This window comes from Bidens hawaiensis, unplaced genomic scaffold, assembly GCF_021521415.1.
Source record: "Bidens hawaiensis isolate Kalapana, Puna unplaced genomic scaffold, B.hawaiensis_p1.1 tig00050034_1, whole genome shotgun sequence".
Classification (NCBI taxonomy): Eukaryota; Viridiplantae; Streptophyta; class Magnoliopsida; order Asterales; family Asteraceae; genus Bidens; species Bidens hawaiensis.
The window spans coordinates 36,960-50,858 of NW_027506139.1; the positions used below are offsets into that span (position 1 = coordinate 36,960).

The 13,899-nt window shown below is 33.5% G+C and overlaps 2 protein-coding genes across 2 annotated transcripts; both read right to left on the bottom strand.

The window, feature by feature from the left end:
- Positions 1-1,094: 1,094 nt before the first annotated feature.
- Positions 1,095-3,324, bottom strand: LOC143616855 (uncharacterized). Its single transcript, XM_077089563.1, has 3 exons — positions 3,233-3,324; positions 1,660-1,860; positions 1,095-1,561 (listed from the first exon to the last, which is right to left on the bottom strand). The coding sequence occupies exons 1-3, from the start codon at positions 3,272-3,274 to the stop codon at positions 1,322-1,324; spliced, it is 483 nt and encodes a 160-aa protein (XP_076945678.1). The 5' UTR covers positions 3,275-3,324; the 3' UTR covers positions 1,095-1,321.
- Positions 3,325-7,017: 3,693 nt separating this feature from the next.
- Positions 7,018-13,239, bottom strand: LOC143616850 (IAA-alanine resistance protein 1-like). Its single transcript, XM_077089560.1, has 11 exons — positions 12,710-13,239; positions 10,689-10,772; positions 10,553-10,602; positions 10,418-10,469; positions 10,207-10,329; positions 9,922-10,115; positions 9,237-9,347; positions 9,040-9,147; positions 8,862-8,963; positions 8,731-8,775; positions 7,018-7,229 (listed from the first exon to the last, which is right to left on the bottom strand). The coding sequence occupies exons 1-11, from the start codon at positions 13,020-13,022 to the stop codon at positions 7,080-7,082; spliced, it is 1,332 nt and encodes a 443-aa protein (XP_076945675.1). The 5' UTR covers positions 13,023-13,239; the 3' UTR covers positions 7,018-7,079.
- Positions 13,240-13,899: the final 660 nt, after the last annotated feature.

A 13,899-nucleotide genomic window follows, 5' to 3' on the forward strand; every position in this document is an offset into this window, starting at 1 on the left:
AATGAGCTTACATTTAGGCTCGAAGTTTGGCTCGTTTAAGCTCGGCTCAGTCGGACTTTTTCACGAGCCGGCTTGAGCTCGATAAGTGAAGCTCGGGCTCGGGCCCGTTTATTAAGCGAGTTTACATTTAGGCTCGAAGTTGGGCTCGTTTATACTCTGCTCAATCGAGCTTTTCACGAGCCGGATCAAGTTCGATAAGTGAAGCTGGACTCGGGCTCGTTTATTAAACGAGCTTACTTTTAGACTTGAGGTCGGGCTCGTTTAAGTTCGGCTCGATCGAGCTTTTTCACAAGCCGATATCGAGTAGCTCGGCTCCTTTGCATCACTAAGTTATGCCAACAAATTGATCAACGAACACTGATAAGTTTCAATTGTGTTGTGTGTAATTTTACTCTAACGAAGAAGTAACTTTGTTTGCCAGCTCCTAACTTTTATGTACATCGTGTTAAACAATTTACAACATTCTCATTTGAATAAAACAATAAGTCAGTTGTTCATTAGAGGTGGACAAAATTACTTTTGTGTTATATTGAGATTGCTCTTGACAAAAATACTATTACGTTATTGATTTTGATTATTCAAAACATAATTAACTAACGATAAAAAGTAAAAGTTATAAGTATTTGTGAGGTCATCTACTAAAATGTACTAAAAGGGTCTTTAGCCTAAAGTTATCAAGACAGTGAATAAGCTTGTCTTTATAAACAGTGAGGAATCAAATCCCATTGGTGAAATAAAAAAGTCGATTAAGAAAGTATAAAATTCTTGGGAGCATTTTTTTCTTCTCTTGGAGAAGGATTTACATTGAATGATACAACATAAAATTGATAAACCATACATAATGGTTAATGCGCCTTAAAAAGCATTTTTCGTCACATAATCATCACTTTTTTTTATAAAAAAAACATATGCAATGATTAATGTCATTTAATTACCACTTCAAGCCACATACATGACGTTACTATCGCACATACTCTATTATGCCCTTATAGTGCAAGGGGGGGTGTTGTAGGGATTCATATACTTGTAATAATATTATAAGTTTATAAAGTTATACTCTTTATAAACATAATTCCAATGATCCAACCTGATCTATAGAAATTTATAGATCAACATAACAGTCAAAGGTTGGATACCATTACTAAAATAAAAGTTCAATATTATACATATATAAAAATGTTTCACCAATTACCAAACCCCATCTAATTAACTAGTAACATCACATTTACTCTAGGTTAAGTGTCACAACACAATTGATGATCAACAAAATGCAAGAAACCATAAAAGCTAAACTCGGCTACTAAGACTTGATTTGGGACCGTCAAGATTCAAACTTGGGAACTTGCTGAATCTTATTAAAGACGGCCTTTTGGTGTGAATAAGGACAGAGAGGCGACATTGGAAGTGATGGTAAGATGGTATTTGTATGGTCATGATGCCTCTTGCGAACCATTCTCATTGCCGGTTTTCTAGCTTCTAGCACATTGTCGTCTTTGTTAAGAACCAGTTTTGCTTCTGACTTCGTTTGACATGAAAACCGATCATCTTGCAGTCTTTCATCCTGTATGATTAATTGATTATTATTATTATTATTATGACTATGGAATATCATGTATTCAACTAAGACATATAACAATTTGAACAAGGGGAAAGGCTTACTTTGATGAGATGGGAAGAATGAGGCATAGGACACTGGACTGGTCTATCTTCATGGGACGGTTCACTTGGGTGTTGAATCGGCCAAAAGTCAAACTCAGGTTCTAGATCAAAGCCGTTGACTTCCATGTTTTCAATCATCGAGTTGCTACTACTCTCTCTAGTGTCCTGTTTTAGCTGAATCACCACCCCTTCTTTCATTTCCTGTGACATTTTAGATCATAGCACAAAAAAATATAACAATTGAAAATGGTTTAACATAACTACATATACAAAGAGAATAAGCAATCACAAGATCAGCCAAGAAATCGAGCCGGGGGTCTCACCGGAAGCAGCCTCTCTATCCCTATGGGATAGAGGTAAGGCTGTCTACATCTTACCCTCCTCAGACCCTACCATAGCATTGCTATTGGTGGGATATACTGAGTACGATGATGATGATGATGATGAAGATCAGCCAAGAAAGAAGAACCCATATCAAGAATTCACATTTTAGATCATAACAAAAGCTCAAAACATCATAAAACACACACGAGTCTCAAAGATTAGTCAAGAAACAAGAACCCATTTTGGGTCATAAGACTCATAACACCAGCTCAAAACATCAGAAATCACACGCGAGTCTCAAAGATAGTCAAGAAACAAGAACCTGTATCAAGAATTGACATTTTGGATCATAACACAAGCTCAGAACATCAAAAAAACACACAACTTTCGAAGATTAGGCAAGAAACAAGAACCCGTATCAAGAATTGAGATTTTAGATCATAACACAAGCTCAAAACATCAAAAAAACTCAAACTCCTCTCAAAGATCAACCAAGAAACAAGAACCCATATCAAGCATAACACAAGCTCCAGGGTCGTCTTCGAGAATTTAAATACCTCGGCCGAGTCAAAATCAAAATGACCGTATGTATTAACGAAAATTTTTTATTCGCTTGTGTATATGGATAAAACTTTTATCAACTTTATAAGCACAAACCATTCTGAGCATGTAATTATCTCATAAACAATTGCAAATCACCTTATTTTTAACACAAAAAACATATATATGTAATATGTATATAAAAAGTCCCCCCCCCCGCGCGAAACTTATGTGCCCCCGTCGATGGTGCGGTTCGCACACCCTCCGAGCCTCCCATGACAAGCTCAAAACATCAAAAAAAACACAACTTTCAAAGATTAAGCAAGAAAAAAGAACCCGTATCAAGATTTGACATTTTAATCATAACACAAGCTAAAAACATCATAAAAACACACACGAGTCTCAAAGATCAACCAAGAAACTAGAACCCATATCACAATTGACGTTTCAAATTATAACACAAGCTCAAAACATCAGAAATTAAACACACAAAAGTCTCAATAATTTGTGTGTAAGAAATGCAACAGGATATGAATGCTAGACAAACTAACTAACCCTCTAATGAAAACCCCATTATCATTAAATGATAAAAAAAAGATCTTATAAGTTAAAAACACATACAAACTCACATATTAAGGTGAAACAATGCAAGTAAAAGACTTATAAGGAAGCTAGAAAGGTAAGCAAGATGAGATAACAAAAGACTTACAAGGTCATCTTCTAGTGAACACCCCATATAGACAACTGACATTTTAGATATGATAACAAGATCCAAAAACACCACCTAAAATAAACACAAAAAAGACTAAATGGTAGTAAGGCAACAGTAAAAGTGGAAAAAAAGGAGATTCTTAATAATCATTCTAGTCCTCTGATGGCTACTGACCATTCTTCCTTTCTTTCTTTATTTGGGTCCCTATTATTTCCTTGTGCGTGTGCTCCCTATGAGAATACCAAGGACACTAAAGTGATTATTATTTAACCATAGTATACTTATTACCTTATAATTATTTTTGTATGTGCAACAAAACTTGTTTTGATTATTTGAAGATGATATGCATCTTTACATGAAATAACACGGAGTTAAACATGTTAGTGTCTTAAACAGGTCGACATGTTTAAGAATTAAGACACTGTTAGATTCATGTTCAAACAGGTTAAACACTTGATAATATGTTAATATTTTTGATTTTAATACAAAAAATAATAAATTAAAATGTACAGTTATGTCTTAGTTACTTTACGCCCCGTACTTTAATATAATTTGTATTATGTATTATAATAGCAAACTGAAAAGTAGTGATTACATCGAAACAAAAGACAAGCGGGTAACAAGTTGCACCCTACCTCGTTTAGAGTTGATAAACCTAATTATTAAACACTACATTGGCTGATTTATGAGTCATAACATTACTATGCATGACCTGTTGAACTCGGCTAAGTAACTCCATCATAGCTTCAGGCACGAAGAAACCAAAAGTGTCAAAAGCAAAATGAATAAATAGTACTTGGATTTTTGTTTCAAATATGTTAACAGATATGTATTTAATTAACAATTAAGGCTTTTATAAACTTTTGTTTCACCATATATGAGATATTTATCATGTCCCTAACCAGGTCCCAAAACAAGTCGTGTCGTGTAAGTAGTTTTTGAACAGGTTCATGTTTGAAAACTCGTGTCATGTTCGTGTCAAGCAACACATGCAATCGTGTCGTGTCTCGTATTTCTATGTTATCTTTTAAATTTAAATTCTCAAACCAAACACTCCAAATCTCATGTCAAATAACAACTTTAGACCCAATCCCAAACACACCAAAGACATGTGCTTTTTCACTTTCCCCCTTTTTAAAACTTTACTTTAACAACAGTGGATTTTAGTTTGAAAATGGATACCAAGTTTGTTGCTTTTTGGATTTTGCTTCTTCTTGGATTTGTAGAGCACACAAAATCATTAAAGTTATAGACACAATCGTTTCCAAATTAAATATACACAATCACCAGCTTTTGTTAACTTTTAAAATTAAGGTTCTTAGATTTACAAATTAGGTTAAAATTTAGCGTCGTAAACAAGTTGACGCCGAGCTTGAGCTCAACTTGTTTCGACCTCTTTGTAAAGCTCGAGCCTGGCTCTGAGTCATTTTTCCAAACTTAAGTTAAGCTCGGGCTAGGCTTGTTTTTTATTTATTAAATAATTTGTATACGCTTTAAAATATTTTCTAGCTAGAGCTAGGCTTGTTTTAACATGAAAAAAACTCAAGTTTGGCATGTTCCAATTTTTTTTAAGTGGGTCGTTATTTTCAAACTCAAGCTCAACTTAGGCTAGACTCATTTATTATTTATCAATTAATTTGTATACATTTTAAATATTTTCTAGCTAGAGATAGGCTCATTTTAACCTTAAGAAAGCTATAGTTTGGCCTTTATTAAGCTCTTTTTCTAAAGCTTGACTTGTGAGTCGTTTTTTCAAACTCAAGTTTAGCTTGGGCTAGGCTCATTCTTTATTTACTAATTTGTACACATTTTAAAATATATTCTAGCTAAAGCTTTGCTTATTTTAACTTAAGAGAGCTCGAGTTCGACTCGTTTTGAGGTATTTTTTTAAGCTTGAGCTCGACTCATGGCTCGTTTTTTCAAACTCAAGCATGGCACAAGCTAGGCTCCTTTATTATTTATTAAGTAATTAATATACATATTTATTTATTTTCAAGCTAGAGCTCGGCTCGAGCTCGTAAGCAGTACCTTAAACGAGCATAAAGAGTTATAACTTAAAAATACACGAGACTCAATAAGACTCATCTGGTTTCAACCTTTTTTACCTACCCGAACTCAAGTAGCTTGTGATCGGCCCGGCTCGTTTACACGCCGGAGAAAGGGAGAGACAGGGGACTGTTGATGGCTTTAACTTTCGGAAAATTTAGAGGCTCGAAAAGGCGGCCGAGAATTGAGGAGTGGACTGTGAATAGTGTGAGTCAGTCAAAGTTAAAGATTTGGAATTAGAATTGAAATTAAAAAACGTTGGGTTGATAATAAATTAATATTAATAATAGTAATAATAATAATCAAGGGTCGCTTTCATTAATCTCGATTGTATCTCCGAGTCTCCGACAAGTTAATTACTGTAAAGTGACCGACCGGTCACTAATCACTTTCGTTTTGGGAGGTTGTTTCATTTTCATGTTCTACATGTTATCTTTTTATTAAAAATAATAATAATAATAATTAAGTGGATGTAAAACTTAACAGAAATATATAGAAATAGTTAATCTAATCATGTGATATATTTACGGTGTTACTATTAGGATCACATGCAAAAAAAACTTTTAACGTGATAAATATATAAATAACTAGAGTATTTATTATTATGTTATAGTTTGTTTTTAACAACCAACAAATAGATAATTGGCTAAGTGCTCCGTACGGACGACTCAATGCCAGCTAGCCCAACAAAGAGTGATAAAACCCGGACGTCTTCATTCATTGAGATTTGAGCCACTCATGTCCTCCCCAAATTGTTGGCTATGGAGATCGAACCTAGGTCTTGAAGACTCATGTTTCCTATCACTACTATACACCACATTGAAATGACTACGTTATAGCTTTTAACTAGAATAATTAGTTATTTTGTATTACGCTACTTTATTTTATTGTAGCGCAATAATAAGTATGCTAGTGCTAGCGTTATTATTTTAATTATTTGTATGTTTTCCAAGTTAACATTTATTTGTAGATCTTACCCTTGTATTTATATTACGGTTTTTTCTTTTCTTTTTCTTCAATTTTATAGTGAAATAAAATTATAGTTTAGTGACTTGGTTATTTTCTCTTTATTTTATTTTTTCTTGCTTGGTTGATTTTTGCATCTGGATGTTAGTTCATCCAATCATTTCTCTTACAAATTAAAATCACAAAAATAAGAGGTTAGTCAATATTGTTAACTTGGTCTAATTACAAAAATAATTCGAAAATCACAAATATGAGAGGTTAGCCAATATTGTTAGCTTCGTCTAATTACAAATGTAATTCTAGTGCCATGGTACTAATACTATGGAGCTTATTGACCCAAATCGTTTATGTAAAGCGTCGCTTTATGTTTCTCAAGAGAACATCCTGGTGGTTAAGTGGTATATTTAACCTACAAAATCTAGAATTGCCCGTCACTTCATGTGGACCGCGCAAAGCTTCACTCTTTCAAGAAACGAGTTAACCCATTCACAATATGACATAAGCCTCTATATACATACATTTGGATTATCTTTAAAACGACTTCACATGTATAGCCATGGGAAGGCAAATCTTCGGTCGTGTTTATGCTTTTACTCGCACAGAAACGTATACGTCTAATATAAATACCACGAAAACATTGTGATAAATTTCTCATTTGCACCTTCAAGTGAACCTTAGATTGATAAATGATCTAATAATTTACAATTATGAATTGTTACTAAACAAATTCTAATAGTTTCAAATAACTAAAAAGCAAATGCAAAATAACATAAGAACTTCAAAACCCATAACAAAAAAAAAATCTCTATAACTTCTTAAAAATCCAAATGTTCTATTCAACAAGAGAGATAAAAAGCGCAACAGACATACCCAATACCAATGAGATTAATTGTATCACGCTAGTTTTCACCGATGAACTCCCATTATTCATTTCCGCCATCACCCCTACCGCAATGTATATGAACCCTCCTGCTGTAAGTCCCTACAAATCACAACCAAAAAACGTACCCTAGTTAACTCAATTCAATTTCAATGCATAACTAGGGCCGTCCAAACAGCTCGTCGCTCGAACTCACTCAGAAAATGCTCGCTCGATTGTAAACGAGCCACTCTGCTTGGTTCGGTTTGTAAACGAGCCAAGCAATGAGCAAAGATCTGCTCGGTTCAGTTCCGCTTGAATATTTTTAGTTTATTTTATATATAATTATAGGGTGAGGATCCTAAGAGAACCCTTTGAAAATTGAGAACTTTGAGAACCATTTAGAGCATTCACAGCCCATTCCCTACCATATATCCATATATATCATAATATTACACTAAAAATCTCTGTATTTTCTCTCTCCTGTTTAATTAAATACCAATTTTATACCTTTATCATTATCTTTTCTCTCTTTCACTCACAACCACTTTTAAAAAATATTAAAATATTATACGGTATGAACAGTGAAACCCCAAATTTAACTTTCTCATATAACATTTTCTCTCTCCTCTACTCACAACCACTCATAACCATACCATATAATTTACAAAACCTTCTCACACAAATATAGGGAATGGGCTGAGAATGCTCTTAGAGCCACAAAAAACCCTTTAAAAATAGTAAAAAAAAATTACAAAACAAAAAAAAACGAAAAATTTTAAAAAGTAAAAAAACCAAAAATTTTTATTTTTCATCCCGCTTTCATAAAAAAAACCTTAATTATACACATATCTATATTTTTATTTAATCTCGATTTATATAATGTACACATATGCACATTATCATTTATCTTAATTGTACATATGTGTATAAAGAATAACTTGTATAAAATTAAAAAATATGTATTATACATATATGTATAATTTTGCTAGACCGATATTTTTTTAAAATTTTTTTTTATAAAACTGGGATGAAAAATAAATATTTTTGGGTTTTTTAACTTTTTTTTTATTTTTGCCTTTTGTTTTGTTTTATAACTTTTATTATTTTTTTAAAAAGTGATTTTTTTGTGATCCAAAATGGTTTTCAAAGTTCTCAATTTCAAAATAGTTTTCACATGATCCTAATCCTATATATATGAACAAATATATAAGTATATGTATACACATAAAATATATGTATACGATTTTTTAAACCTTTTTAATTTTTTCCTATTCCATCAATTTTATAGTTTCATTTGTTTGATTCAAGTTTTCAGAATATTAGAAGTTTGTTTGCATGTTCATTATATCTCACTTCAAACTTCTTTCTCATAAAAGTTTACAACTTCTTACACGTTTGTCTAAAAACTACTGATTTGCTTACAAAATATATTATTTACAGCCTTCAAACTTGTTTCTTATTGAAATTTTTAGAGTGAAAAGGAAATAAATAATTCTCGAAAATCACTCGATGTTCGATTAAAAAACACTCGATTCGATTTTGGCTCGTTTCGAATTTCAACCGTTCGGTTCGGTTGTAAACGAGCGAAGCAATACAAAACACTAACAAAAAAAATGTGTACCTCAATCAAAGACGATTGCCCAGGATCTTGTCCCAATGACAATGCCTGATACATAGTCATGTTTCGAATAATGTTATTTTTTTTTTTTGTATTTTAATAAATATAATGATATTGATATATAATAAACTAACCAATGCAGTTCCTGCTAATGCCACTAATGCAGATAGGAAGTTAAAGAATAGGGCTTTGGATACACTAAAACCAGATCTCACCAAGATTCCAAAATCACCTATCTGCGATAAGTAGCGTTTATTGGTGAATAATAATAATAATAATAATAATAATCTTTGATAAAAAAAATTAGAATACCTCTTGAGGAAGCTCATGTGCAAGTAAGAAAAGTGTTCTTGACCACCCACCGACCGACCCGTATAGAAGAAAAGCACTTCCTAAAGCCATGCCATCGGTAAAATTATGCTGCAAATGGTTCATTATTGTTTAATCATAAATCCATAATAAAGTTATATAAATGGGAGAAATGAATGAAAAGGTTAAGAAACACATACAACACCATCTGAGAATAGATTAAGATAACCGAACACCAGACTTGATGATTGTGCAGGTTTGTTCTCAATCTCGGGCTTCGTACTTTCGAGTCCGTTTTCAGTAGTTTTTCTCTGCAACGTAGATTTTGATATAGATGATAAATAAAGTAAATAAACCTGGTTTGATGCTATCTAAAACCACCCTTTTAGTCAGACCCGAACCAAACCGATGCTTTTTCCAAAAATGGCCCTTTTGACCCACTAGTGGGTCAGAACTCAGAACGCGTTTAACGGGCTATTTGGTCAGAACCCGTTTGACCAGCTATTTGGTCAGAGCCCGTTTGACCCGCTATTTGTCAGAAACTGTTTGGTCTTGATCAGAACCCATTTAACCCGAACAAAATTAATTATTTTTAAAATGACCCGTTTGACCCAAAACAAAACGATGCATTTTAAAACGAACTGTTTGACCCACTATTTGGTCAGAAGCCATTTGACCCGAAAATATTGATACTTTATATAAACAACTCATTTGACCCGTTAGCTCACCCGACAAGACCATTTCCAGGTATAAAGAATCAAAGATAAGCAATAAACCGATGGGGACACGTATTTTATAATATAAAGCGTTACGAGTAGTATTTTCTTCATGGATAAATTACTAAATCATCAACTGCTTAAAATACAATGCATAATTCAGTTATACCTTGCGTAGAACAGAAGATTCATCAGATGCGGTTTCTGATAACTTTTTGTCACCATCACCTTTAATATTAATATCCTGCACCGATTCATTCTTCTTATGGTGATGGTGATGATGACCCCATGAGTCGGCCCCGCTTGACCTTTCTTCAACATACCTAACAATCTTTTCCACAAGAAGAAAAATAACAATTCCAACTGCAACGAATAAATAAAAAAAAAACAAATTAATTAAAAGCATTACAAGTATTATCTCAATATCACTTAAACAAAATGTATCATCACTTACACAAAATGGATAATCCAACCGACAGATCTTCGATCGAATGTGCATGTGAATGTGAATGAGAATTATGATTGTGGTCATGAGTATCATGAACATGATCATCATGATTATGAGAATGTCCGCCACCTGATAAACACGTTCAAAAATCAAATATAAAGATTCGAGCTTTATGTTTTACTGCATTTCAAGATTTGAACTTCATGTTTGATCATACCAAATGCATGCGGCAATTGATGAAGAAAAGCATCCCCGAGCATAGCTCCTGCCTACAAATCCAATAAAGACTCGAACTTTATTATCAACCGAAAACTAGCACACACAAGAAGAAGATGAATATCAAGAATCTAACCCCAAATACGGCCAGTGAATCAACAAGCGCCTTTGAAGGTTTTCCTTGAACTACAAGAATTTACAAAAATTCAGGTATATTTCATCCAATAGAATTATAGAAATGATAGTAAATAGATATTAGTCAATCAACTCACAGAATAACAATGGCAGTAGAATTAAACAAATTAGAGAAGCCAAGCTCACCAACAGTGAGCACCCCATTGCTTGAATCCAAAGCCCTAAAGATATTAACAATTATCAGATATTTTCATAAATTTCAGTGAGTGGATCTAGGGCTGTAAACGGACCGAACTTTCGGTGGGAAGCTTGATTATGTTCGCTCGTTTAATAAATGAACGAACATGAAAAAAAAAATTTGTTCAATAAACTAAATGAATGAACATGAACATAGGCCATGTTCGTTTAATGGTGCTGGTGAACGTTCGATAATGTGTTTGTTTACGTTCGTTAATGTTTGTTCATTAAAGGTATTTAACATTTTTTAAAAACAAAAAAATGCATGAGTATAATGTATTAATTTATTGTAAATTAACATATGAATATGGATGTAAAAAAATACCTACACAAACTTGGTAACCGGACCGAAACTGTTAGCCAAATCAAATAAAACAGTTCACGAACAAATTAGATTTCTTAATGAACGAACACAAACAAAAACTTCAACTGGTTAGGCATTCGCGAACCGTTTTCTGTCCAATAAAGGCTTAACGAACAAACATGAACAAGACCTAGCTCGGTTTGGTTACAGCATTAAGTGGATCTACCTTTCACAAAAAATAAAAAAAAATGATAATAATAAAAAAGTTAGATAAAAGCTTAACAAACGAACATGAACAAGTCCTTGTTTGGTTCGGTTACAGACCTAAGTGGATCTACTTTCACCAGAAAACAAATGTTCGCTAAAAGCCTAACGAACAAACAAGGCCCCATTCGGTTCAGTTACAAACCTAAGTGGATCTAATGGTTTATAGTTTATAGACGATAAAAGTTAAAAGAAATTCGCCATTCCCCAAAAAAAACAATTATTATAAATTTCCAGAACTTCATACATTTCAAAAAAGTTAACAATTATCAGAAATTTTCAAAAACTTCATAAGTGGATCAACCTTTCACCCCCAAAAAAAAGTCCAATAAAAGCTTAACGAACAAACAACAAGGCCCTATTCAGTTCGGTTACACCCCTAAATGGGATCTACCTTTCACAAATAAAAAAAAATTGTCTAGTAAAAACTTAACGATTTTCGGTTCGTTTACACCCCTAAGTGGGATCTACCTTTCACAAATTAAAAAAAAAATTACCTTTCACAAATAAAATAAAAAAATTGTCTAGTAAAAACTTAACGATTTTCGGTTCGGTTACAGCCCTAAGTGGATCTACCTTTCACAGAAAAAAAAAATTGGCCGATAAAAGCTTAACGAACAAACAACAAGGCCCTATTCGGTTCGGTTACACCTCTAAATGGGATCTACCATTCACAAATAAAAAATAAAAAAAATTGTCTAGTAAAAACTTAACGATTTTCGGTTCAGTTACAGCCATAAGTGGATCTACCTTTCACAGAAAAAAAACAAAAATTGCCCGATAAAATCTTAACAAACAAACAACAAGGCCTTATTCGGTTCGGTTACACCCCTAAGTGGGAATCACCTTTCACAAATATTAAAAAATTGTCTAGTAAAAACTTAACGATTTTCGGTTCAGTTACAGCCCTAAGTGGATCTACCTTTCACAAAAAAAAAATTTTGCCCAATAAAAGCTTAACGAACAAACAACAAGGCCCTATTCGGTTCGGTTACACCCCTAAATGGGATATACCTTTCACAAATTAAAAAAAAATTGTCTAGTAAAAACTTAACGAACCAACAAGAACAAGGCCCTGTTCGGTTCAGTTAATGCCCTAAATGGATCTACCTTTCACATAAATAAATAAATAAACAAAAAATGCCTGATAAAAGCTTAACGAACAAACAACAAGGCCCTATTCAGTTCGGTTACACCCCTAAATGGGATCTACCTTTCACAAATAAAATAAAAAGCACCTAGTAAAAACTTAACAGTTTTCGGTTCGGTTACAGCCCTAAGTGGATGTACATCTACCTTTCACAGAAAAAAAACAAAAAATTGCCTGATAAAAGCTTAACGAACGAACATTACCAATTCCCGATAACTCCGAATCACCACCACCATGATAATAATAATCATGACCATGACCATGTTCATGATGAGACATAAACTCCATCTTCAAATCCTCTTCTTCCGCCAATTCTTCAGGCAACATATTCTTCTTCTTCACACCCAAATCACCATGATCATGATAATGATGATGATGATGATGATGATGCTCATGATTACACTTATGACCTAATTCATGGCCTAAACTCAATTCCAAGCAAAACCCACATCCCAAAACCAATATTATCAACACCCAACAGATCCAATTACAAAACCCATAACAAAAAACCCTCATTTTCAAAATCTTGGTGGGTTTCAAAATTCAAGAAGATCGGCGTTTGCAGGTGCCTTCGATTGTAATGAAGCAGATGATAATAAGAATAATATTATTATGGTGACGATTATACCGAAGGTTAATGGGTCCATGAAGTACGGTGGCCGGCGATTGAAGACATGGTGTTGTTTGTGTTTTCCGGTGAGAGGTGGTTTTGGCCCAAATTGGAAAGTGTGGGTTGATAACGTAAGTTGGGTCCACTAAAGTTTGGGTTAATTAATTTGTATTTGGTTTTGTTATTGTGATATTTGTATGCTTTTAATGTTATTAAGTGGTATTAACTCATCATTAAACCAAGAAAATGTTGAAACTTTGATTTTTGTTTAGTGGTAGTGGTTAGAGATGCACAAACCGGTTAAAATTCAAAACCGGTTTGAGTTGAAACTGGTTCGATTTGGTCAACAAAAGTCAAAGTCGGTTTACGATTGGTTTCGGCTAAGATTGAAACCGGTTTTTTACCAGGTTACGATCGGTTTCGGTTTGAGTTTTGACCAGTTTTGGCCGGGTTCGGTTAACCGGTTTAGAACTGGTTTGGGGGAGAAAATTACAAATCGGTTCTAAACTGACGATTTCAATTGGTTCCAGACCGGTTTCTATATAATTGATTTCAAACAGGTTCGGTTTCGGGTCGGTTTGGTTAACCGGTTTGAATGCTCACCTCTAGCAGAGATAGGCAAATTAACCAGTTAATCGACCTGATTTGAAAATCGAACTAAAACAGAACCGGTTTGGAACCGATTGAAGATTCAGAACTTGTTTGCAATTTTCTCCATCAATCCAATTCCAACCCGGTAAAACCATAACCTAAACCGGCTAAAACAGAGCAAAAATTGGTCAA

Coding starts and splice junctions, on each gene's coding strand:
- LOC143616855 (XM_077089563.1), bottom strand. CDS start 3,274: ATGTCAGTTGTCTATATGGGGTGTTCACTAGAAGATGACCTT. Junction 1,861..3,232: donor GTTCACTAGAAGATGACCTT/GTAAGTCTTTTG, acceptor AAAATGTCACAG/GAAATGAAAGAAGGGGTGGT. Junction 1,562..1,659: donor ATTCTTCCCATCTCATCAAA/GTAAGCCTTTCC, acceptor TTAATCATACAG/GATGAAAGACTGCAAGATGA.
- LOC143616850 (XM_077089560.1), bottom strand. CDS start 13,022: ATGAGGGTTTTTTGTTATGGGTTTTGTAATTGGATCTGTTGGGTGTTG. Junction 9,148..9,236: donor ATCTATTCTCAGATGGTGTT/GTATGTGTTTCT, acceptor AACCATTTGCAG/CATAATTTTACCGATGGCAT. Junction 8,964..9,039: donor CACATGAGCTTCCTCAAGAG/GTATTCTAATTT, acceptor TACTTATCGCAG/ATAGGTGATTTTGGAATCTT.